Source organism: Colletotrichum fructicola, assembly GCF_000319635.2.
Source record: "Colletotrichum fructicola Nara gc5 chromosome Unknown KSG_Nara_v1_contig09, whole genome shotgun sequence".
In the NCBI taxonomy this organism is placed as follows: domain Eukaryota; kingdom Fungi; phylum Ascomycota; class Sordariomycetes; order Glomerellales; family Glomerellaceae; genus Colletotrichum; species Colletotrichum fructicola.
The window spans coordinates 1,590,114-1,614,775 of NW_027094059.1; the positions used below are offsets into that span (position 1 = coordinate 1,590,114).

At 54.5% G+C, this 24,662-nt stretch overlaps 8 protein-coding genes across 8 annotated transcripts; 5 read left to right on the forward strand and 3 right to left on the reverse strand.

The window, feature by feature from the left end:
- Positions 1-1,739: 1,739 nt before the first annotated feature.
- Positions 1,740-3,178, forward strand: CGGC5_v014728 (Uncharacterized protein; the record flags this gene model as incomplete). Its single annotated transcript, XM_032029614.1, has 2 exons — positions 1,740-2,719; positions 2,776-3,178. The coding sequence occupies 2 exons, from the start codon at positions 1,740-1,742 to the stop codon at positions 3,176-3,178; spliced, it is 1,383 nt and encodes a 460-aa protein (XP_031890828.1).
- A 79-nt stretch (positions 3,179-3,257) lies between these two features.
- On the reverse strand, positions 3,258-4,973 carry aflV-1 (Cytochrome P450 monooxygenase aflV; the record flags this gene model as incomplete). Its single annotated transcript, XM_032029615.1, has 3 exons — positions 3,258-3,394; positions 3,449-4,593; positions 4,651-4,973. 3 exons carry the CDS (start codon positions 4,971-4,973, stop codon positions 3,258-3,260), a joined length of 1,605 nt encoding a protein of 534 aa, XP_031890829.1.
- A 1,057-nt stretch (positions 4,974-6,030) lies between these two features.
- CGGC5_v014730 (uncharacterized protein) lies at positions 6,031-7,863 on the forward strand (the record flags this gene model as incomplete). Its single annotated transcript, XM_032029616.1, has 1 exon — positions 6,031-7,863. One exon carries the CDS (start codon positions 6,031-6,033, stop codon positions 7,861-7,863), a length of 1,833 nt encoding a protein of 610 aa, XP_031890830.1.
- A 228-nt stretch (positions 7,864-8,091) lies between these two features.
- CGGC5_v014731 (uncharacterized protein) lies at positions 8,092-9,381 on the reverse strand (the record flags this gene model as incomplete). Its single annotated transcript, XM_032029617.1, has 1 exon — positions 8,092-9,381. One exon carries the CDS (start codon positions 9,379-9,381, stop codon positions 8,092-8,094), a length of 1,290 nt encoding a protein of 429 aa, XP_031890831.1.
- A 911-nt stretch (positions 9,382-10,292) lies between these two features.
- On the forward strand, positions 10,293-15,038 carry dna2 (DNA replication ATP-dependent helicase/nuclease dna2; the record flags this gene model as incomplete). The annotated part of the gene is made up of 6 exons (XM_066153140.1): positions 10,293-10,340; positions 10,406-11,803; positions 11,855-11,944; positions 11,998-12,402; positions 12,545-14,978; positions 15,034-15,038. The coding sequence occupies 6 exons, from the start codon at positions 10,293-10,295 to the stop codon at positions 15,036-15,038; spliced, it is 4,380 nt and encodes a 1,459-aa protein (XP_066007411.1).
- Positions 15,039-16,034: 996 nt separating this feature from the next.
- Positions 16,035-16,535, forward strand: CGGC5_v014733 (uncharacterized protein; the record flags this gene model as incomplete). The annotated part of the gene is made up of 2 exons (XM_032029619.1): positions 16,035-16,291; positions 16,460-16,535. 2 exons carry the CDS (start codon positions 16,035-16,037, stop codon positions 16,533-16,535), a joined length of 333 nt encoding a protein of 110 aa, XP_031890824.1.
- Positions 16,536-17,228: 693 nt separating this feature from the next.
- Positions 17,229-18,541, reverse strand: BAT2-0 (Branched-chain-amino-acid aminotransferase, cytosolic; the record flags this gene model as incomplete). Its single annotated transcript, XM_032029622.1, has 2 exons — positions 17,229-18,244; positions 18,301-18,541. 2 exons carry the CDS (start codon positions 18,539-18,541, stop codon positions 17,229-17,231), a joined length of 1,257 nt encoding a protein of 418 aa, XP_031890840.1.
- Positions 18,542-19,639: 1,098 nt separating this feature from the next.
- Positions 19,640-22,785, forward strand: ppk32 (Protein kinase domain-containing protein ppk32; the record flags this gene model as incomplete). Its single annotated transcript, XM_032029623.2, has 3 exons — positions 19,640-20,242; positions 20,310-21,153; positions 21,212-22,785. The coding sequence occupies 3 exons, from the start codon at positions 19,640-19,642 to the stop codon at positions 22,783-22,785; spliced, it is 3,021 nt and encodes a 1,006-aa protein (XP_031890841.2).
- Between the last annotated feature and the right edge of the window lie 1,877 nt (positions 22,786-24,662).

The window sequence follows — 24,662 nt, forward strand, 5'->3', positions numbered from 1 at the left end:
TTTTTGCTATCTGTTTCTGACCGTCCTTGAAGTACCGTACCTCACCTTCAGCTACCTAAGGAAGGTTCCACGCCTGTTTACTATGCAGTAAAGCGTCGAAATGCCGCCTCCCTGAGAGCGAGAAATGCGGCCCAGGTTGTTGTGTCTCCCTTTGCTCTTCTTGTTTGGGTTGTGCCCTGTGCTTGTCGTCGCTTCTCGAACGCAAGACACCTCACCTTCTTCTCAACGGTCGGGATAGGCACGGGAGTAGGTAATAACTGGACCGGGACTCAATATCCTGCTTGCTTAGTACGGGGGCAGGTATTCGTTCCGTACCTGACTTTGGGTAGGTAAAGTAGCTGCTCAGCCCGATCCCCTGGACGTTTCGCCAGGCTTTGACCCTTGAACCGGGGCGAAGATGGGATGTGTGAGAGGTTTATGAAACAACGTCCTGACACTTTCCGGGCCCGGGCCAAGCACGGTCGATCCTGTATCGTCTTTCTCCTACTTGTTCGCGATTGAGTTGGCTTTGTTTGATTGATTAATATAGCCGCGTCGCGGGACTGCTTAGCGAATGGTTGCGCCTTGAGATGCGGTGGGTTTTTTCTTTTCGATCCTGAGTAATCTCTGCCAAGGATACAGAGAACATGATAACGTCTTTGAAGAGAGGCCGAGCACTGGTGCTTTTGAAACCCAAGGAGCAGCACGACAAAAGGTGTTGAACTGACTTTCTTTGCGATTCATTGCCATCGCCACTCAGCACCGCTGCCTCGACCTTGAGGCTTTTAACACTTGCGACTCTAGGCAGCTGTATTTTGTGTTTTTTTCCATCGTGCGGGTTCAGCGGAGGGGATACACGCGTCCCGGGCTATTACGTGGACTCTGCTCAAAGCCTCTTTTGATGCACAGCCATCCAGGTCTGTCCGCTATCCAGATGCCTGGAATCGGGCAAACTTGCTCCTTCATTCTCGTAGCCTCATCGATGCAGCCTGAAATTTCGGCCTGAATGTATGGCCGACGGTCTGTTCATGACACGCGACCTACGTAGACCCCGCCGCTGCGCTGAGAGACTTCCGGATTCGCGAGGGGCGGGAGCTGGGCCCCGGCCGGTTTGCCCCTCCCGCGTCCGGGGGTTGCCACGGCGTCGGGTCCGTAAAGCAAGCCAAGCAAGCTCCGTGATATCGGCCCAAAGATCCGCTCGTAGGCAATGTCTTGTCTGTTCCTTCTCTTACATTAACCAGCCATTTTCTGCGCCACAGCCGGACAAAACAGAAACGCGTGAAAGTCCACGGGATCCGGAGATAGCGGCCCCTTTGCAGCGGCGCAAGTGGAGATCAACGGGTCGCCAGTCAGCACCAACTGATCGGAACCAGATCTGCGGGTGTAAGTAGGGCTTGCTTCACCCGCCATTACATCATAACGCCGGACTCGTGCATCGCGAACCCTCGCGCCTGCCATTCAACCGCGGATGGGCCGGTAGACTGATGTGACTTACGGTAGTGATAGTCAAGTAGAATGCCAAGAAACTCCTTTCCAAATCCCGTATATACCATAACATTAGACCCGGCCGCCGGCCGCAAAGGTTTAACCCCGAATCAGAAGAAAGGGAATAACCCCGCTCTAGACCACAACACTCACCCACACCGAGTTCGTCAAACTCAGTTGATAACCCCTCCTCTGCGCCCAACATCATAACCGAGTCAACTGAGTTTCAAGGTTTGATATCGACAGCAGCCAGTCGCCTCGACGAAACCCGCGCCATGGTGTTGACGGTCCTCACCGACGACCAGATCAAGGCGATCCTGGCCGACCTCACGGCCGACGAGTTCGAATCCTTTAGACAAGTAATCTCACACGCCCTCCACGAGTACTCAACCAACGCGACAAACATCGAAGATGGCACCTACCACCAGCCGGACCGTCTCTCGACCGAGAACCTCAAAACCGGCGCCACCACGCTGTACATGCCCTCCGTAGGGCCCCAAGGCATGGGCTGCAAAGTCGTCACCCTCTCCTCCGCCAAAGCCGCCGCGGACCCGGCAAAGCCAGCCATCACCCCAACCGGCGCCGTGACTCTCCTCTCGCCCGAGGGCCAGCCCGTCGGCTTCCTTCACGCAAAGACGCTCACGGCCTTCCGCACCGCCCTGTCCTCAACCTGTCTGCTCGCGCGCCGCGGACAGGTGAAGACGGTGACGTGCTTCGGCGTCGGGCTGCAGGCCTACTGGCACGTCCGGCTGGCCTTGCTCATCAGGGGCGCGACCATCAAGCACGTCAACATCATCAACCGCCGCTTCTCGGATCAGGCGCGCGTGTTCCTCAAGCAGTTCTATCACGTGCCGGCGCACATCAAAGAGCGCGAGGGGTGGGCGGAGACGACGTTCAGCATCCTCACGCCCGGGTATGGGGAGTTTGCGCGGCTGCAGAGGGACCAGATCAGGGAGGCGGATGTGGTGTACTGCTGTACGCCGTCCACGGAGGATCTCTTCGAGGCGGAGGTGCTGACGAGCCACGAGGGGAGGCGGAAGGGCAGGTTGATTGCGGCCATTGGGAGCTACACGCCGCAGATGAGGGAGTTGCCGGTCGGGCTGTTGCAGATGGCCACGAAGCATGAGAAGGCGCATTGGCATTTTCACAAGCATGCTCCTGAAGGGGGTGTCATTGTGGTTGACACACTGGACGGGGCGCTCAAGGAGGCCGGCGAGGTTATTGCCGCCGGTTTGCAGCCGACGCAACTTGTAGAGTGAGTTCACTCGGATGTTGATTGAGAGGTGAGAAATTGCTGACGTGGGCTTACAGATTGGGTGAGCTGATTATGCTCCGGCGCATGCGGGAAGAGGCAGACGATGCCGAGGTGGAGAGCGAGACGGCGAGCATTGCCCCCTCGGAACTCGACAAGCTCGACTTCTCCGGTACGCCGTCCATCAAGTCTGCTTTTACGAGCTCCGATGGCGATTCGCGTTCATCTCCGAGCAAAGAATCGACGACAAGCAGCAAGGGACCTCACTTCCTCCACCGCCGAAGCTCGAGTCAGAGGTCAACGGAGAAACACAAGAAAGAGGACGCGTTGGCGCGCTGGTTGAGGGATGGAACGGTCATTTACAAGAGTGTGGGCTTGGGGCTTATGGATTTGGCGGTGGGCATGCATTTGGTTGAACTGGCCAAGGAAAAGGGTATTGGAACACAAGTCGACGGATTCTAGAATCTTTTAATGAAGGTGGCGCTGGTAAGTTTTGGAGGATATCCCACGGATTTAAATTACGACCAGAAACTTGGTTGTCCTACACGCGCTCAAATCTCAGCATCAACCGCTCTGCTATCGGGCGTGCGGTGTATGTGTCATCCTGTTCGATGTCTGTGTCATCGACGATGTACGTCGTGAAATTCGACCAAATGGCTGCTGCAATAAGCTTCATTTCTGTGATGCAAGTCAGCAAGCGTGTTATCACGCAACAGGTTTCCTTGACCTCACCATTCATTGCAAAGTTCGACCCGACGCACATCCTTCCTCCACTCCCGAAAGCCCAAAAGTAACGACTCATCTCGCGGCGCTGTTCTTCGTTGGTCTCCGACTCAAGCCAACGAGTGTGATTCCACACTTCAGGTTCCGGGAACACGTTCTCATTCCGATGAAGGGTGTAGCCAAGAGCAGCGACGCGGACGCCTCCAGGGACATGGAACTCTCCGAGTTGGCAAGACGGTTGAGGCGTTTGTCGTGGCTCGGGACCTGGGATCGGGGCATTCAGACGGAGCGTCTCCATGACCATGGCATTCAGGAGTGGTAGTGCATCGACAGATTTTGGGTCCGGGAGGTTGCCTGGCAGAGATCCATCGGCTGGCATAGTCAGGGGAGGTTCCAAAGTCAGGAGTTCCTGTCTCAACTGCTGCTGCAAATCCGGAGATTTGGACAAATGCCAAGCCAAGTATGTGAGTGCGATGCCGGCCGTCTCTTGGCCCGCCAAAAGCTGGTCAAACAACTCGGATGCCATTGACAGGTCCTTCTTGAGTATGGCTGTTGAGTAGAGCAGAGACTCTTTCCCGTTGACTCGACGTTCCTTCTCGATTCCGGCCTCCATGGCCTGGAAAACGACGGGTTCATCTGCGGGGTCTTGCTTCTCCGCGACTTCTAATCCGTGAGTAGCATTGTACGTCTTCTCGCATAACTTCGTGTTCCACTCCCGCAATTCAGCATTCGCATCATCGACCCAAGCAGGATACGGCTTCAGCATCGGTCCGAACCGACCCAAGAATTCCGTCAACTGCGGCATCTCCTGCGGCCAGAACCCGAAGCTCGCGCGTACGAGATACAGCTGCAGCCAGTGGTCTCTGTAGGACTTGTCTCTGAGGAAATCAGTGCTGTTGCGTAAGCCAAATATGTATGCCGTAATAAAGTCCATTGTCGAAGCGAGGAAGGTCGAAAACACCTCGATGCCCTGAGGCTCAGGACCGGCTGATGATTCAGATAACAGGGGTAGGAGACGATCGAAGAGAAGCTTGCGTGCTTGTGCTTTGGCAGCTGGCGAGGCTTGGATGAAGGATTTTGAGTAGGCATTTGACACCATACGCTTGCGTAGAGAGTGGGCCTTTGACTCCAGGGTTGAGAACATGTTGGGTACTCTTCACTTCAATGTCAGCGAGTGCCATGCATAAGGAAATAATACAAAGTTTACTCACCCATAGTTGTCGAATATAGAGTACCACTGGTCCTTCTCAAACCCCCCTTGGTAGACTGTTTTGATGGCATCGTACCCGTCGACACTGAGCTCGTTTGGACCAATTCGAACCACGGGGCCATACTGAAGATGCGCTTTATGGAGCGATCTGTTTTGGAAGTTGTTCTTCCTTGCGAGAAGAATCCAGAGAGGTGAGACGTGACATGACCAATGAGGTACCGGTATCTTGGCCAGGGGTGAGAAGAAGATTGGATAGGCGACGAAGTGGTAGACCAGCCAGACCACGACCGCCCCAACGGCGATGGGAATCAAGTTGAATCCCATATTGAAATGCAATACCGCTATGTGAATTATGCTTAGACGACGACTCAGTGATTCACACTCTCGAAGTGACTGGTCAAGTAATCGACAGGGGTTTGTAAGTGGTTGCGGTCATCGACCTGACTGAGCAAGGAGCGGTTTCAAGAATGTAAGACACGATGAATCTCTTATTACTAGCGTCGAGCGGAGTGAACGACGGAATCCATGGAATAGAACGTTATCACCTTCTATTAGGGCCGAGTCATGAAGGTGGTGTTGATACTCTTATCTCGCTCGACCTCTCAGGTCTTATCTTGGAGTTGATCTGAGTTGAAGCCGAGGTGCACTAACAGCGGGGTCGGCACCTGCGTCTCAGGGTCACGGGCCATGTTAGTGGCGGGAAAGTCACTGTTTAGAGCAACCAAAATTCCGCGAATAATCGACCAGAGTAGACGAGCTATACCGGAAACTAGAGATGAGAGGCTCGCCAATTACAAACGAATGCACAGTAGTATGAACATCTATCTAGCTTGACGAGGAAAGAAAACGGGGGAAATACGTCTCATGGGAAGGATTTCGCATGTACGTGCACACCGACGAAAACTCGGTATGCATCTAAACGGCATTGTGTCGCTGACGCATAGAAGCAGGCATCCATCCACCAAACAGTCCGTTCTAGGCTGCAACTCATTACTTAGTCAATGGTGACTCTTTCGACTCATCGAAAGCATTGAGACTCAACTTCCACCTTCAAAGGATTGCCCAAGGTTGAAATTTGGAAGGCTTGGCACGGGCTCCGAACGGGTACACGGAACAAGGCGTCTCACAGGTTGCATCACACTTCCCACAGTAGTTAGCAGAGTTTTCAAACCGCTTTCTCACCTTTACCCATTCCAGCCAACACCACACCCACCGCACTCATCACCGTCAGTATCACAGCATTTTCCCACTCACCCAACTCTCATATCATCTACTTTTCATGTTTCTCATATCTTCATCTCACTTCCCCTCATGCCACAAAAACCAACCATCAGACAAATAGAGAGTTCTTAAACATACCTCGCAAGACCCAAAAAGAAACATGTTTGACCAACTCCCAGACGACATCGTCTTGGAGATTGTTTCTCACCTCAGAACAGCCCGCGACATCGCCAGGCTCGCCTCATCCTGTAAACATCTCCACCATCTCCTCTCAGAAGATGGCTGGCGCACCTTCGTCAGGACCTGCTTCCCTCTCCTCTCTCTACCTCTAGGCCAGCAACCAAAATGGAACGAGCTGGCCAACACCCTTACCCGCCAGGCGAGGGCCTGGGACACGAAAGCTTTCCAGTCCATCGCTTATACGGACTCTCATCGCCCAGAGGGCAACTTCTTCACCGGATTCAGCAACGCCGCTCGCCCCTTCCACCCCATCATCGACGCTCGTCTGGCATTCGACAAGAGCTGGGAGGTCGTATCATGGGGCGCCGGCGAGGATATCGTCGGCCGCTTCAGGCCGCTCAACTCCCGCGGAGAGGCTGATGCTTGGTTTCGTATGGAGGGCAAGGCCAACGGATACGAGGCTGGTGTTGGCGACGTTACGGCCATCCATCTCACTGAACCCGACGGGAAGCTGGGCATGCTTGTCGGAAGGGCAAACGGTGATTTGTCTCTCGTCTCAGCTGCGCAGGGTAGTGCAGGCAAGACTCTCTCACACTTCAAGATTCCTAAACCCACTGGCGGCCTGGAGCTCACCACATGGACCTCCATCGGCTCCATTGATACTCTGCCCAACCAGTCATCAGTGGTCGCTGGCAACAGGGCAACTATCAGCTTGTTCCCCCTGAACACAGATAATACGGGGGACGCAGCCCCTCTGGACTCCCTGACCTTCGACATGTCAGGTACCGCCAGAACACAGTTCATCCACGCCGCCAAGGCGATGAACAATGACACCATTGTGTGCGCCCTCTCAGGCTCTTCGGACCCGATCCGCTATCTCACCGTCACCCCTACAGGCTTCACTCCAGAAGTAGCTTCAAAGAATCCCGACCTCCTGCAATCTCGTGGCCTCGACCCAAACAAGAGACTCACCGTCCGCGCCATTCAACCCGTCAATCCTGGCCCCAGCGGTCACACCAACCTCCTCCTGAGCGCCTGGGACGACGGCACCTGCCGCCTCATGGACATCCGCACGCCGTCCCCCTTCGACGCGCTCTACCGCGACATGTACCAGCCGTTTGAGGCCGTCTCGTCGCTCATCACGTACGGCTCATACCGCTTCGTCGCAGGCAGCGCGGAAATCGAGGCGCTTAAGATCTTCGACTTCCGCTGGACCAAGTCGTACTACCACTCCGCGGCGCTGCCGTGCTGGTCCGGCACCCCGTTTCCCGACCCTCTCAGGGGGACTAGCAGTCGCCCGCTGAGCCTGAACGGGGTCGGATGCAACCACTTCAGGGGAAACCGCTGCGTGTGGCACGAGAACTCGACGAGGGACTACTACCGGCCCAACTACCGCTTCCACGTCATGCCCTTCAAAGGAGCGTCGCGGGCGTCGAGCTCGCGCATCTTCTCCCTCGCCAAGGCGTCTGACGTCTCAGACTCGTTCTACGTCGGGCTGGCGGGTGCCGTGGCGGAGTTTTCTACTGCGTTCAACGGCGAGGCGGATGATGTGGTGCCGTCTGCGGTCGCCACAGCGGCGGAAAAGCGCGGCTGGAAGGCGAGGGAGTCGCAGTTCAGCTTCGCGGAGACGGGCGATGGGCTGCTGCATCCTGGTGTCTCCATGAGCACTTTTATGCCCCGGCTTGTTCAACGCTTTGGGGATGAGATTGACGCACCGCAGTACAGTGGCTGGTATACCAAACAGACACCCAAGACAGCCGCGTGGCACCGCTGGGATAAGAGCTTCTGGCGTCCCACACACTTCACTTTCTGAGATGAAATTGGAACGGAGGGGAAGGACATCGCAACATTGATCGGAATAGGGAAAATTTAGAACATGAGAGCATAGCGTTAGAGTGGTAGTCATGATATGAATAGTTACTGAGTTGCATTTCATTCGTGCCATCCTATATGGACCATAAATACAGTTTGAACTGTGAGGTGATCTTTTCTTCCAAACATCCGCCAGCGTTGGTTACGCCCAAGAGAATACTCATACACATCACCAGCGGCTGCCCCTGCCACTGCTCTGGTCATCTGCTCGGCGCTCCCGCTCAAGCATCTCGTCAAACTCCCTCTGAGCCTTATCCTTCTCAGAAGTTCCAGATTCTCCAGACTGGCCCTGCCGGCTCTGCTGGCCTTGTGAGCCGCTCCAAGTGTTGCCGGAGGGCGGCTGCGGCCGCTGGTTTGCCCGGCGCAGGCGATCCCAAGCAGAGCCGCCGGAAGACGATTCCGGCACAGGTCTCGAGGCCGGAGCCACCGGCGACGCATCATCCCAGCCGTCCGAATCGGAGTTGCCCCAGCCTGACTGCGAGGATGAACTTTGCTGACCCCATCCGCTCTGCGTGACTGGGGTTTCTCGTGGTGTGTCGTACTCTGGGCGAACGTTGTCTTGAGGCTCTTGGTACGCGGTAGAGTCGGATGAGCTGATGGCCGGGTAGCCCTGGGTTGGTGACTGGTCATCGTAGCTCTGAGAACTCTGGTTGTCGCTCTTCCGGGCGATCGCTTCGTCGATTTGCTTCAACGTATCCTCCAAGGTCTTAATTCTGGTGGTCGCATACTCAATTTCTTTGGTGAAGTTTTCCTTGTTCTTGTCGGATTGATTCAGCGTCAATTGATGTTGTCTTGACTCGATTGTACGTTGCAATTCAGTGATAGTCCTGTTAACTTTGAACCGCTGTGACTGAAGGCTCTTAAGGGGCATCTGATCAGCAGTCAGGGATATCAGCCTGTCGGGCTTCATGTCCTTGCGGAAGTTCTCGAGGCGGTCGTCGCGGGCGACCGTGCTGATGGCGACGGAGGTAGCATATGAGCCGAGCAGCGGAGCAGCAAAGATGGCGGAGGTCATGCCATAGGTCACAAAACGAAGGTTGTGCCAGAGAATCTTGGCCGGTGGGCCCTTGACGTAGGGGATATTGCTGCTGGGAAATACTTCCGGGTCGAATTTGATGAACTTCGGTTGATAAAAGGGAAATTTGAAGGTTCCGCGCGATTTCCAGGCGGCGACGCCGCCGAATAGGAAAGCCAATGGCAAGATATAGGACAGTGTGCGGCCTTCTTTGTAAGTGATCTCGCAAAGGGCGTCGACCTCTGTTTGGGTTGGTTGCCTTCCCATGCCCGCGGCCGAGCCATTGAGCATGTACCTTATCTTTTCGACATGCTGCTCAGGTTTCTGGGCCATCAAGCGCTGCCATAATGTGAATTCAGGAGGCGGGATGTGGTACTCGGCCGGAGGCAGGTTTTTGACGAGAGAGACGAAGATGTCCTTGTCCAGCGAGACGGAGAGGGCCATGCTGCCGGCCGATGGAAGCTCAACGCCAGGGCTTTCTGTCCCGGACGTTGAAAACCAGTGGTCTGTTTGAAGACCGGCAGAAAAGATATTCTGGTGTGGTGAAAGTCGGGGTTCCAGGGTCTTGTGGTTGTGAGTCGAGCGTGGACTTGCGGCTTGAAAGTCCTGACGTCGTCGTGGAGTGACGGAGCTACTGGAGGTAGAGCTCTGGTGGGTCTGTCTCATTGGCGGGGTGGAGATCCCGGGCGCCCCGGCCATTCGGCAGAGCGTTTCTCCATGTGGGAATTGAGTCGAGGTCAGGTCGGGTCGGGTCTTCTGGAAACCACCAAGAATTTGAGAGGGCGTATACGTGACCTTGCAAGTCGCAATGCCTTTAACAAGCACTTGGACATTTCACTTCAACGCTTACTCTGCGATTTGGTCGTAGTTGATCCCGACTGCACAGTCTCATGAGCATGCGCTCTGTACCTAAGGTACCTATGCAAGGTACCTAAGTAGCCATTGTGCATCGTTGCTCGGGGAAACCAACACCCTGCAGCTCATCTGATGGATACCAATCGCTAGCCAGTGCTTTCCTCCTGCAACACATAAGCAGCAAGGAACAAGACGCGAACAATACGAACACTTGCGGGGAGCAAGTGCGCGGTGACTTGCATTCCTGAGTGTGCAGGGGCGATATTATGTACCTAAAGCCCCACAAATTACCGCGAACGTGCAGCGGCGCGTCCCCTGTGCAAAGCCGCCGCGGTCTCGAGAAGACGCGACAGAGCGCGTCGAGGGACAACCACTTTATTCTAGTCTCCCGCTCACCCACCTTAGTCCATCTTCCTCCATGACCCCTGCTTCGACCTGGTTGGAATACCCCAAAGCACTTCCGTGATAGTTCCTTTGGACATTGACCCAATATCGCCGAGATGCCTCTCAAGAAGTCATACTCGGAGCATGTTGGTCCAGGGCCAAAGGTATGTCTTCCCAACTTGAGGTACCCCTCCACCCGTTCCGTTTCTGTTGGCTGACCCTGCCTCAGAACCGCTCATGGCAACGCTCGAAAAGCAACCCCATCACTGCTCAAACCACGTCGCGACCTCTCGCCCCCGTATCCGATAAGACCAAGAACAAGCTGAACCAATTCCAATTCCAGTCCGCCGATAAAACACATGACCAAGAAAATGATGCGACCGGCGACCACCTCTCCGTCACTCCGTCAACAAAGTTGAGCTGGCGAGATCTGATGGAGACGAATGTACCCAAGAAAGAGACCCAAACTTCGCCAGGCGAACGAATCCTATGGGACAATGAACGAAACAAAGATGACCGCACCTATGCTGCTGCCCTCTCCCCGATGTTGCAAAGGAAAGGCCGGAAGCGTGCCAGGAGTTCTTCACCGGTGTCGTCCCCTGCCCACGACCAACCCGCAACGCCGGCAGTGAACGTCAAGAAGCTCAGCGAGGCCCTCAAATCGCCGCATGCCGACCCAACCCTGGAGCTTTGGGATCGATTCTCTCTTAGTAGCAACGGCAACGTCACTCCCCTCGGCGTCTCGAACCCCGCCCTGGCTCACCTAATGTTCTCCTCTTCTCCGCGCAACCTCAAGACTGCACCAGCCCCCGCCGGTGGCGATGCTAATCTGCGGAGAGCCATAAGCTGCGGCCTCAATTGGCCAAAGAGGAGAAGAGTAGACCGCGGAGATGCGCCTTCATTAACCAGCACGTTGACACGGGAGACGACAGACAGCTCCAAGAACTCTCTAGTCACGGCGTTGCTGGACACCGTCACCGGGAGCATTCAAGAGGACAGCCCGCCACAAGAGGCGCCTGAGCCGCTGCCCGAGCATGATTTCGAGACACCATCTCCTAAGAAGAGAAAGACGGATACAATGCGAAGGCCGCCGTCCTCACCAACGCCGAGACCAACCAGGATTCCGAATCTGCCGCACCCGGGCAAGAGCTCTAATACGGCTGTAGCAAAGGACCTGGGCTTAGATAAAAAGAACGCTGCTCCAGCTGCCGAGCCCGACTATGGCGACGATGACTTTGACGAGTTCGACGATGACACTTTCTTGGAACTAGAGGCCGGTATGAGTCTTTCCAATCCCCAGCAAGAGCCGACGCAGACTACCCCGGTGCCCCTGCCAGTTCAAGCAGCCAAGCAGGACATCGCCGCGATGGATGACGAGTTTGATGACTTGGATGAAGACATTTTCGAGGCCGCGGAAGGGATCATGGAAACTGCAGAGATACACCTGGCGTCTCAATCTGCAACATCGGCAAAGCCTGCCTCCGCGCCGAGACCCTTACCGGCTCCTTTGGATAACGACCCGGACGACGTCTTTGGAGATGACTTCGGCGGAGACTTCGATTTCGACGCTGCAGAACTCGCTGCGACACAGACCGCTCAGCAATCCCACGCCCCATCCACAACTGCTGTACGTCCCAACCAACGGCTACCCCGGTCGCAAATACTAAGATGAAGGTAGACAAAACCCAAAGCCATTCAGCGATATCTGGTGACCAATGTCCTAGAAAGCGAGTACACAGACGATCGTGATCGGTCCAGAATGGAAAAAGTAGGCTACATTCAGCTGCTGTTGAATTGCAACGTTTGCTAACTTGACTCTAGATCCTGATCGTGCAAAAGGACAACAGCAAGATCATGAGGACAATACATCTCCGGGGAGACTGGTTCGAGACACCAGCACACCCCAAAGCATACGTACACGTCATTGGCGACTTTTCTGCCGATGGGCGATGCATCATTGATGATTCCCAGAACATTCTGGTATTACATCCCGATCAACTGGTCTCCGCAACAGTTGTCGCCGATTCTTTCAGTTGCATGCGGCGGGCAGTCTTGCAAGACCGCGTCAAAGCCACTAGCGAAGCAACTGCTCCTCTTGTCTACGGCACCATGCTTCACGAGATCTTCCAAGAGGCCCTCATGGCGAACAAATGGGATCTCCGGTTTCTCAGCACAATTATCGACAAGGTTATCGAGAAACATGTAGAGGACCTGTACAAGATCAAGGTCAGCAAGAGTATTGCCAGGGAGCACCTGCAGTCCAAGATGACTGAGTTGAGTTGCTGGGCTTCGGCCTTTGTGTCCTCTCAGCCAAAGGCAAGTGATCCGTTCTCAGATGGTTCTTATCGCAGTCGCTAACAGACAGTAGCTCGACGCTGTCGTACAGGATCGCAATGGCAAAAAAGCCAACATGTGTGTCAGCAAGCTGCTTGATGTTGAGGAGCATGTCTGGTCACCCATGTACGGCCTGAAAGGAAACATCGATGCGACTGTCCAAGTCACGATGAAAGACGGCAAAGATCTCAAGACCTTGACCGTACCATTCGAGGTCAAGACGGGCAAGCATGCCAACGCCAACCACATGGCGCAAACAGCTCTGTACAACTTGCTCCTATCAGACCGCTACGATCTAGAAATCGTCTATGGCATCCTTTACTACATGGAGACATCCCAGACGATGCGCATTCCCACCATTCGTCACGAACTACGGCACATGATTATGCAAAGAAACCAGCTAGCATGTCATATTCGAGAACGCAGTGTTCAGCTGCCGCCGATGAAAAGGAGTAAGAATATGTGCGGAAAATGCTACGCCAAGGCTCCGTGCTTCATCTATCACAAGCTTGCAGATGACGGCAATGGAGAAACGAGCGGAATGGATGTGCAGTTTGACGAGGTAGTAAAGCATCTTACACCCAAGCATCAGGATTTCTTTCTCAAATGGGAGAATCTCTTGACGAAGGAGGAGAAGGAGACGCAGAAGCTGAAGAGAGAGTTGTGGACGATGGTCAGTCAAGAGCGAGAGAAGGTGGGGAGATGTTTCTCGGATGTCATCATTGAGGAAGGCTCGTGGTCCGAAGACCAGGGAACTTCAAAGATCAACCGTTTTAACTACACTTTCATCAAGCGATTGCCAAACCCCGGCCATTCTTTCCTGGAGTCTCAGCTGGCCGTAGGTGAGCCCATTGTCGTCTCCGACGAGGAGGGACATTTTGCGCTTGCGCTGGGCTACGTAACCGCTGTCCGCAAGCAGAGAATTAGCGTGGCCGTCGATCGACGGCTGCACAACGCGCGAATCCGTCAGCAAGGCTTTGACGAATCCAACAACCAAGTCTTTGCCAGTATCATGGAGGTTGTCCCTGAAGGCTCAACCCAAGACGACGCCCAGGGAAAGATCCAGCAAGCACCCATCCGCTATCGACTTGACAAAGACGAATTCAGCAACGGCATGGCGGTCGTGCGAAACAACCTCGTACAAACCATGGCGGAAGGTGTTTTCGGCTCTCGAGAAATCCGCCGGCTTGTTGTCGACCTTATTCCGCCGAGATTCAAGACAGCACCCACGCAGTATACTATCGCTGACCAAAAGTCCCTGAATGTGGATCAACGCAAGGCAATCGAAAAAGTCATGAGTGCTCAGGACTATGCGTTGGTGCTCGGCATGCCTGGTACAGGCAAAACAACGACGATTGCTCATATCATCCGAGCCCTCACATCCCAGGGAAAGAGTGTGCTGCTCACCTCGTACACTCATACCGCCGTCGACAACATTCTTCTCAAGCTCAAGGACGACAAGACGCCGGTCCTGCGTCTCGGCGCCCCCGCAAAAGTCCACCCCGATGTGCAGCAGTTTGCGATTCTGGCCGGTCAACCGATGAACTCTTTCGATGAAATCAAGGCAGCATGGCACGACACGCCAATTGTCGCAACAACCTGCCTCGGTATTGGGCATCCGCTCTTCAACGAACGGACATTCGACTACTGCATAGTTGACGAAGCCTCTCAGATCACGCTCCCCATCTGTCTTGGACCGATCCGAATGGCAAAGACTTTCGTCCTTGTTGGAGATCACAATCAGCTTCCGCCTCTCGTCCAAAATGAGGAGGCACGCGAAGGCGGCCTTGATGTCAGCTTGTTCAAGCTTCTGTCAGATACACACCCTGACTCGGTGGTCAATCTGGAACACCAGTATCGTATGTGCGAAGACATCATGACCCTCAGCAATACCCTCATTTACAAGGGGCGCTTGCGATGCGGCACTGAGCAGCTACGATTCAAGAAGCTTGACGTGCCAAACATGAGCGCGCTGAAACAGCTTCACTACGACTCATCGACCATACTTCGCCCAGGCACTCCGAAGTCATTTTGCACATCCATGGCGCAAAGCTGCTGCTGGCTTCGTGACTTGCTTGATGGGGAAACCCGTGTGAAGTTTGTCAACACTGACACGCTTCAGCCCCTGACCCGTGAGGAGGCGAAAGGAAATCGAATTGTCAACCCGGCCGAGGCACGCATAGTCACGCAACTAGTTGAGGGTCTGCTCACCGTTGGAGTGCCTGATGGAGAGATCGGAGTCATGACACACTATCGTTCACAACTTTCGTTGCTCAAGCATGGTCTTCGCGCCCATGTCGGCGTGGAAATGCACACTGCAGATCGATTCCAAGGCAGAGATAAGGACGTCGTCATTCTGTCCCTTGTCCGCAGCAACGATAGTTGCAGCATCGGCGACCTGCTGAAGGACTGGCGCCGCATCAACGTGGCCTTCACTCGCGCCAAAACCAAGCTTCTCGTCGTCGGAAGTAAGAGCACATTGAAGGGCAGCGGAAAAGAAGAGATGCTCAGCAAGTTCATTAGCCTGATGGAAGAGAGAGACTGGATTTACGACCTGCCTGCCGATGCTTTGGAGAATCACTTTTTTGACGATACGTCGACACAGCTGACCGCCAGCGGCCTATCGCCTCTGAAGACAAGGAAGAACACGAGTCCAAGGAAGGGCATCAGTCCAAGAAAGATCCCGAAGTTGGGATTAGGTGTCGATAAGGAGAACCGGCGACCGGAGCCCAAGAGGGCAAGAATTGGAGAGAAAGTGCTTATGAAGGATAAAGTCATTCTCAGGGATATTCTGAATGACATGACAAACGGCGGTTATTGAGATATGCATGGATTGGAGTCAACGGCATTGGTATTGGGATCCAATGATAACTTTAGGATTACGAGATGTAAGGCGTTGGGTGTCATTATTGGTGACGCGTAGCATTTCATAGGCTATTGCAGGTATCAGGTGTCTCCGCGTAAATCTTTGTCATCGCAGCTTTTTGTCCCCTCTAGTGATACGAGAAATAGAAAGGAGAGACGATTTTTGGGTAAGACGGGGTCCGGTGTACTTACCGAGGCCGAGGGAGTTGTCGCATCTTCGGCTCTGCGAAGACCAATCAATCGGCGATGCAGCGCAGGTCTTGGAAACTCTGCCTCAGACGCAACCTGCCGACACAACTCCGGATCTAAGCAACACGTGTCGCACAACTCCCGAATCGCTTTTGTCACTTCTTAGAGATCTTCCTGTTCCTCGACAAAAGAAGTAACCGTCTTGTACTCTTCGGAGTGCCATTTCCGTAGCTGGTCGGGTGGAGTCGGTACCTCGATCGTTTACACGTGACTTTTGCTGACTAACCATCCCGACGTGGACCCGAGAATCCAACTCCAGTCCAACAACCTCCCTCACTTGTGTGAGCAACGACGCAAACTCCGCCCACCGCGCCCGCGAAATCTCCCCTCTGAAACCCCGCCCAACCCATCACCGAAACACGTCAATTGGGACGCTCGCCCCCTCGAGACGCAAACGAAAGACCCCGACGATGCCGGCGATTCGTCCGACCGCGGCCATCCGCGCCGCCCGCGCCATCAAGACCACCGCTCCTTCCACGAGGGCCTTCTCCGTGACCGCCCGCCGTGCCGGTGGCGGCTCCGACTTCGATCCCCCGTCCGGCTGGCTCTGGGGCGTCAAGCCCGGTGAGAAGTACGAGAAGGAGGGCTGGGAGCTCCCCTTCTACACCCTCTTCTGCGGAGGCATCATTGCCACCGGCGTCGTTCTCGCCTTCAAGCCTGATACCTCGTGAGTGCAGCCCGTCCCCCCGCACCCCGAAGAAAGGCGGCAACACCACGGGATACCTACTTCCGGGTTCTCCTTTAGCTGCAAAGCTACGTCGACGGGCTTCGCATACAATCGCCAGCATTGAGGCAATTTCGATGTCGACCGTGGCTAACGTTGATTGAACGATAGGCTCGACACGTGGGCCCTCGAGGAGGCCAGAAGGAGATTAGAAAAGGAGGGCATCCTGCCGGACCCCGAGAAGTGAGGGGCGGATTCATGTAACAACGCGCACAAATTACACATATTCGACGAAACCCGAACTTTTTTCTGTTTTGACTTTGGAAGCCAAAAAAGCTCTTGGCCCGGCGAAGGGGAAGAGAACTATAGAAAGGAGAGAAATGGCGTGACGGAAGCAAAGAACCCGAGCCGCGAGGATTGAAGCGGAGAGGGGAAAGACCAAGACAGGAGAGAATTTGGCGGAACAATGAAGCTTCGCCTACCGTACAGGCGAAAGTCTCTTGTTTCCGACAAAAAGTGTATATGACCGACCTTGAACTAGTTTCCTTTTTTTTTTATCTCTACGAAGACTTTCGCGCGCTGCCGAATGCTTAGATTTCATTTATGGTCGTTCATGAGTCGAGTTGATGAGGCGGCAGCCATATCTCTGTCTTCCAATGACGCTAAAGCTCAACGGAGCCTCCACCTACGTTGACTCATTGTCGGTGTTGGTCAAACCACTCCGGCGGCGCTGGACTGGCCAAGTATGGGCATTCAACTGCTCTTAGCAGCCGTCAGGCTGTGTTCGATCTCGACAGACTGCCTCACTTTGCCAGGACCTATGTCAAGTGGAACAAATCACCACCGAATGACAAATAACGTTTTGAAGCTTCTCAGGTTCTATTGCACACGCTTTCCTTTTTGGATATCTACAAATCTACAATTCATTGCTGGCCAATGTTTACGCGGGAGCAACATAGCTCCACTCGTGCTCCTCATCACCGTACTGTCTGGCCTCCATCCAGCCCTTCATTCTCAGGGCAATCTCGCCAGACTCCTCGGCCTCAGTCAGGCCGCAGTTGATGGACTTGCCCTTCCAGGCAATGGTGCGGATGGGGCTGACAATGGCAGCGGTTCCAGCACCAAAGGCCTCGATGAGACGTCCCTCGTTGGACGCCTCCTCGAGCTCCTTCATGGTGTACTTGCGCTCAGAAACCATCCAGCCCTCGGGCACGAGCCTCTCGCGGGCAAGAGCAAGAACGGAGTCACGGGTGACACCCTCGAGGATGGTGCCGTCGAGGGGCGCGGTGACGAGCTCCTTCTGGCCGGTCTCCTTGTTCTTGATGGCGGCGAACATGTTCATGGTGCCGACCTCGGTGACGTACTCCTCCTCGCCGAAGAGCCACAGGTTCTGCTGGTGACCGCGGCTGGCGGCCTCGAGCTGGGGAACGATGCAGGGAGCGTAGTTGGCGCCGAGCTTCTTGTCGCCGACACCGCCGGGCCAGGCGCGGACGGCGTAGTCGGTGGCCTCAAGAGAAACGGCCTTGAAGCCGGTGGGGTAGTAGGGGCCAACGGGGGAGGCGATGACGTAGAGCAGGGCAGAGCCCGGAGGACCGACGCCGAGGGTCTTTTGGGTACCGATCATCGTCGGGCGCAGGTACAGCGAGTAGCCCCTCTGATCCGGGATGAAGTCCTTCTCGAGGTTGGCGAACTTGGAGATGAGCTCGATCATGGTGGTGGGCTCGAAGGTGGGCAGAGCGATACGGGCGGCAGACTTGTTGAGGCGGGCCATGTTCTTGTCAGGGCGGAAGAGTCTGATCTGACCGCTCTTATCCTTGTAAGCCTTCATACCCTCGAAACACTCGAAAGCGTAGTGGAAGACGCAGGTCGCGGGGTCGAGAGAGAGGTTCTGGTAGGGGACGATCTTGGGGTCGAGCCATCCCGTTTCTTGGTTCCACTCGATGGTGAGCATGTGGTCTGCGGCGCGCGGTCAGCAATTGCGGTCTATCATAAGACGTCACAGGTGGTCTGACCAGTGAACTTGCGGCCGAAGACGAGCTCCTCCGGCTTGCCCAGCGTTCCCGGGTTCTTGGTCTTCTCAATGGTGAGCTTGGAGGCGTCGATGCCGACGGGCTTGGCCGCGGAAGCGGCCTCGGGCTTGACGCTGTAGAGTCTTGTTGACTGCCATGCCGCAGCTGCTAGTCTGGGGGAAGTCTGTGATAACCTGAGGGCACCGGCGGCGCGGGAGGCGCGCGGGAAAAGTTGTCGCATCATGGCGACGGCTGTTTGTGGGTATACAAGAAAAAAAAACAGGAGTTTTTGAGTTTGAACAACCAAAAAGATTGCGCGGGACAAAGCAGTTAAATATACAAAAGAGAGTGACTCTTTCTAGAAAACAAAGCTGGAATATGTCAATTGCGGTCAACGGCGGAACCAATTGACCAATCCAGAGCGTGGTAAAAGCAGAGAGTCGGGCGCAATTTGAAGATAGCGTGGAGGAGGAGGAGTCAGAAGGCCCATCGGAGCGTTATCGGACTTGGGTCTGTTGCAAAGCCGTCGCTTTCCATCGTCAATCATTCAGGGTCCCCGGAGCCGGACCCGTCGCGCTGCAGCTTCAGGTCCAGTGCTGCGACTGCAAGCTTAGGTCAGCCATAAGGTAACTAGGTAGCTATAATTGGCCCCCTAGCCACCCCCTCTGGTGGCTTCATTGGCCCTAAGGAGTTTGGGGGCACCTAAGCTGCGACCAGCAAAAGTGGGCTGCCCCCGGTACAGGCAACCTAAGCTGTCCCGCGTAAAGGCTGTACGGTAGGTACCTACAGGCCAAGGGGAGCTGCCCAACCCAGCTTGCTTGCTCTGCTTGCTTGCTTGGCGGGAGGTGTTTTGGATGCAGACCACACTGTGACGGCACCAACCCGGAGCTGCAGGGGTGCCTGCCGTAGTACCTACCTACCGTACCTATGCGGGATCATCGCTAAAACATGGATATCTTGCTGATTGCATTTGGGACGCTCTTGCCTATCAGCGACGTGGAAGTCGACGCGGCTGAACATCAGCTTGAGCCAACTTGCCAAATTGCGCAACCACCTGTCTTTGAATTTCGAATCGACGCACAATCGAGCCTCGATTGAATTCCAACGATATAGCCGGAATTGCGACGACAACCCTCGCCCTGCGTCACCGTCCAAGACAAAGAGGCCACCTCCTCCTGCGCGCGCGCGAGAAGTTGACAGCCGGGTCCCAGCTTGGCGCAAACACGCCCAATTCGTACCCTGTCCGTCATGACGATCGAGTCTCCTCGAGCCCTGTCTCCTCCGCCTTGACGACGACCAAGACGAACGATTTCCCAACGAACGAACTCCCAGACACGCCATCATGTTCTCCTCGGCGCTCAAGTCGATATCATCGACAAATATCACTGCGAACTACTCCATCTCTTCCACCCAGACGTCCACCGCCGGCCCCTGGAAGATTTACGACTGCAAGAAGAAGTCGACCGGGAAGCCCTACAGCGTATTCGTCTTCGACAAGAAAGGCCTCGACAGTCATGGCAATAGCTTGGGCCGTTCCGGCGCGTCGGCTTTCAAGCGGGCGACGGAAGAGGTCGTAGAGAGGCTGAAGAAGGAGGCATCAAGCTTGGCTAAGCTGCGCCACCCGAGCATCCTCGAGCTCGTTGAGCCCGTGGAGGAGACGAGGGGTGGCGGGCTGCAATTCGTCACGGAAGCTGTCACGGCTTCGCTGGCGAGCTTGTTGCAAGACAAGGACGACCAGGAGCGAAGTGGTGGGGTAGGCGGTCGGTCGAGTCGATATGTCACGGAAGACTCGGACGGCGTGCGCCGCCGCCGCGAATTGGAGATTGACGAATTGGAAATACAGAAGGGACTGCTCCAGATCAGCAAAGCTCTGGAGTTCCTGCATGAGAATGCGGGCTTAGTCCATGGAAACCTTACTCCAGATGCGATTCTTGTGAATTCCAAGGTTAGTCAACCCCTGCCAGCTCATAGCAAAGGCATTCATCGTACTGATCTCAGCTAACCCGGAACAGTCGGATTGGAAAATCAGCGGTTTGGCCTTCTGCGGCCCTTCCGAGGGGTCAAACAAGCCGACATCATTCCAACCCATCAGCCTCTCGGAGATACTCAACCCGGACCCTCGACTGCCTCGCTTTGTGCAGTTGAACCTCGACTACACTTCTCCTGATTTCGTTCTTGATAACAACTTTACAACTTTTGCCGATATGTTCTCGTTGGGTCTTCTGGCTGTGTCTCTTTATAACTCACCACACAAGTCACCCATCGAAGCCCATGGCAGTCTGTCTACTTATAAGAGGACATTTACCTCCTCATCAACGGTTCCATCTACTTCGAACCAGTTCTTATCATCTCGGCCGTTACCAAAAGAGTTGTCAACTCACGTCCTGCCACGCCTTATCACCCGTCGGCCGGCTCAACGGTTGACAGCCAGGGAATTTCAAGAGAGCGAATACTTCAACAACGTGCTTGTGTCCACAATTCGCTTCCTCGATGCCTTCCCGGCAAAGACACCCAATGAAAAGGCTCAGTTCATGCGCGGTCTCGTCAAGGTTCTGCCGTCCTTCCCAAAGACGGTCATGGAGAAGAAGTTAATGCCAGCACTTCTTGAAGAAATGAAGGACAAGGATCTCATCGCCCTAATTCTTCAGAATGTCTTCACCATCGTCGACTTGCTGCCATCAGCGAGACGAGTATTTGCGGAGAAGGTTCGACCAAGCCTCAAGGACACGTTTGCTCCTCCTCCGAAGAAGGACCAAGCACCGGAGAGAGACCCTACCAAAGACGCCGGTTTGATGGTTGTCCTGGAGCACATGTCAACTATCTGCAACAACTGTAACGGCAAGGAGTTTACGGACGGTAAAGATTTCCGGGTAGAACCTCTCTTAATTATGGACGTCAGCTAACTCCTGTGAAGACATATTACCTGTGGTATACGCAGCAATTGAAGCGCCAACTCCCGCTGTTGTTGACGCTGCTCTGAGAGGACTCCCCTCTATTCTACCAGTCCTTGACTTTAGCACCATCAAGAATGAGCTCTTCCCCGTGATTGCGGCGGTCTTTAGTAAGACCAGCAGTCTTGCCATCAAGGTGCGGGGTTGCCAAGCTTTCGTTGTGCTATGCGGCGGAACACCAGATGGCCAAGATGACGGTCTTGATGCCTTCGGTGCGAAGAAGAAGCCCTCTGCATCATCGAGCATGTTGGACAAATACACCATGCAAGAGAAGATTGTCCCCTTGGTCAAGGCCATCAAGACAAAGGAGCCTGCTGTAATGATGGCGGCTCTGAGCGTCTTGCATGTTGTGGGCGAGGCTGCCGATGCTGACTTCGTAGCAATGGACATTCTCCCCATTTTGTGGCATATGAGTCTTGGGCCTTTGCTTAATCTAAAGCAATTCCAGACCTTCATGGACCTTATTAAGAAGCTATCCAGACGAGTTGAGGATGAGCAAACCAAGAAGCTGCAAGAGCTGTCCGGAACCAACGGCAGCAGCACAGCTGCTCCGAATGACGACTTCCTGGGCTTCGGCGGCGTGAGCGGAACTGGGTTTGATCAATCCAACGGTGGCACAGATGACGATTTCGAGAGTCTAGTCAAAGGCAAAGCAACACGAACATCTACGTCGGAAGCCTTCCCTAGCTGGGACGATGCGCCTGCGCCAGCCAGAGTTACCTCGCCCGTTGGCGGATCCAGATCCGCAACTCCGAATGCTCCGGCGTTCTCATGGTCAACTCCGAGTCCGACCCAAACAAATGCGCCGTCAACCTCGCAATTGGGAGCGTCAAAGCCAGCGCCAGGTTTCCGTACTGTGACGCCTGACTTGGGTGGGTTCCAAGCTATGACTCCGACATCGACTCAGTTCTCAAAGCCTCTGCAACCAACAGCTCAAACACCAGCACAACCACAAACTCAGACAAGTTCTTCAATCAACTGGTCTACAGCGGCCACTGCAACTTCCAACCCATGGTCGTCGTCGTCGGCGGCGTCAACTCCGGGCTTCTCGGCCGGAAATTCCATGTCGCCACCTCCGAGCTCCGCTTTTGGCGGAATTAACTCATCCATGTCCAACTTGTCGCTTGGCGGGCAGAGGCCGGGCTTGTCGCAGTCCTCTTCATTTTCCTTGCCACCACCGCCAGGCAAGAATTCAATGGGCTCATCCGGCTCATCCGGGTTTAGCCTACCACCGCCGCCCAGTCACACGCCGACACAGTCAGGCATGAGTGCATTCAACAAGCCTGCAACTAACACCGGCATGGGCATGATGGGTCAACAGTCGATGAGCACTATGAGCGGTATGAACAGCATGAACACTATGGGGTTGCGGCCTGGAATGAACATGGGCAGTATGGGAATGGCGTCGGGCGGCAACATGAACAGCATGATGAACAACTTGAGCATGAATAGCATGTCTGGCTTCCAGCAGCAGCAGCAACAACAACAGTCGCAGCAGCCAAAGAGCGGATTGGATAAGTACGAAAGTCTCATTTAGCGGGCACTTGAAATAGCGGCAGAATGTGGTCAGTCTGGGCATCCCAGTGTTGTTTACATGATACACACACATTTCCTTCTAGAGTTCCGGTTTCTGGGGCGCCTATTGACTGCGCGGGGTTCCCGAACGGTCTGAGATGAAATGCAATATGATGCAAACTGAATCTTGAGGCTTGACAATTGCACAGTTGACAGGCAGAGTTGAGCGGATAGTTTCAACTGCGAAATTCACAACGTAGAGATAAGAGACAGTACGACTCATGAAGTCGCAGATGAAGCGATAGCGCCGGAGTGTACAACATTAGTGTTCAGGGCATGTTTGGTGGGCCGACCACCCCGCAAAGTCAAGATTCGATGAGACTTGTGGACTGAGAGCAAGTACTGGCGTAGCACATGACGAAGAAAAAAGAAGGGCGCGTCGGCGATGGTCCGCCAAGGAGGAAGGTAGGGCCAAGACGGTGGGTTTTGAAAATCGAGAGTCCTTTCACCCTCTCTCACTCTCTCTGATTTAGAAACCCGTCAAGTCTGCCGGAAACAGTTTGGGCAACCTTTGGGATCCCGGCAGGCTATTGGAAGGGTGGTTTTGTTATCACTTTGATAGATTACACGGGTGTTTGGGAAGAGAACGGATATGTTTCATGAGGGGGCGAAGTGTCCATGATGCGATGATTTGCGGAGAGTGATTGCTGCGGTCGGCAATGGAGGCCGAGGCGCGTCCGGGGGGTGTCGGTCGAGTTGCGCAAATCATCTCGATCTTACACCACACAAGCAGCGTTCCTGCTGTTCAGGCCACTATCATCTCATAAGCTGGACGCATTTATTCCGGACAAAGGAGTGATCACTTCTTGAGACCGTTCAGATTTCTTGATCTTGGGGGGCACCTGTTCTTCTCGGGTTTCCCCTCCTCATTATTGTTTTCTCAAATGGCGTTTGGCTCGTCGGGTTGGTTAGCGTTTGTGGTAACGCACGCAACCAGCCGGGATGTGGCCCGTCACATGCAGGATCAGAAAGAGGCATAAAGTTGGCTTGAGGGCGAGTTTGGCGCAGGCTTTAAAAAAAAAAAAACTCAGGTACTCTGCGTGCTTCTGTTGGAGCGATGATGCATTGGGGGCTGAGCAACTGAAAAGTGACAATTATTACGACAATATTGGGAGATATTCTCATGTTGTTGGTAGCAGCGAGCTAGGCGTGGAAGGCGGTTAACCCCTTGGCACTTACTTTGCCGAAAAAGGGAGGACGAGAAGCAGAACGGTGAATGAGGATTCTCGATGTTGGAAGCTGGTTTCGATCGGCTTTGCCATTCTCCTCAAGGTAAGTACGAGAGAGGCCAGAGACAGAGAGGGAGGGCGGAGGTAGATAAGGGGGTACAGTACATTTTTGGCGCCAAGGAGTTAATCATCCTGGGAGCGTCACTCGCTCGGATCAGACAAGCCAAGCTAAGACGAGGTAGAGGAGGGACAGACGTTTGTGGCCGCCACACAGCCGTAGGGAACTCACAGAAATGCTGAAAGACTGCTAAAAGTCGGCCGGAGTTGATGCTGATGATGAGGAATTGTCAAAAGGTCTGCAAAGTGATGGAAATCGGGCTTGATGTTCACGTCGCTGATCAGATTTTTTGGCGTCGGGCGGTGATACGGTGAGCATGACTGACTATGTGGGAATGGACCTCGTGTGCGTGCGTGGTGTGTGTGTCTTGGTCCCTTGTCACTCACCACCCCCCGGTCGGACATTGGCCAAGGTCTACACGGTGATGATTATTATATCAGAGCAGCACGGAGCACACGACGGCGGAAGTCTAGAGTTGAGTAGGACGTGTAGATGCAGAATTACGAGCCGTGATGTATGGGAATCAGCTGGTGATGATGGAGTTTCATTTGG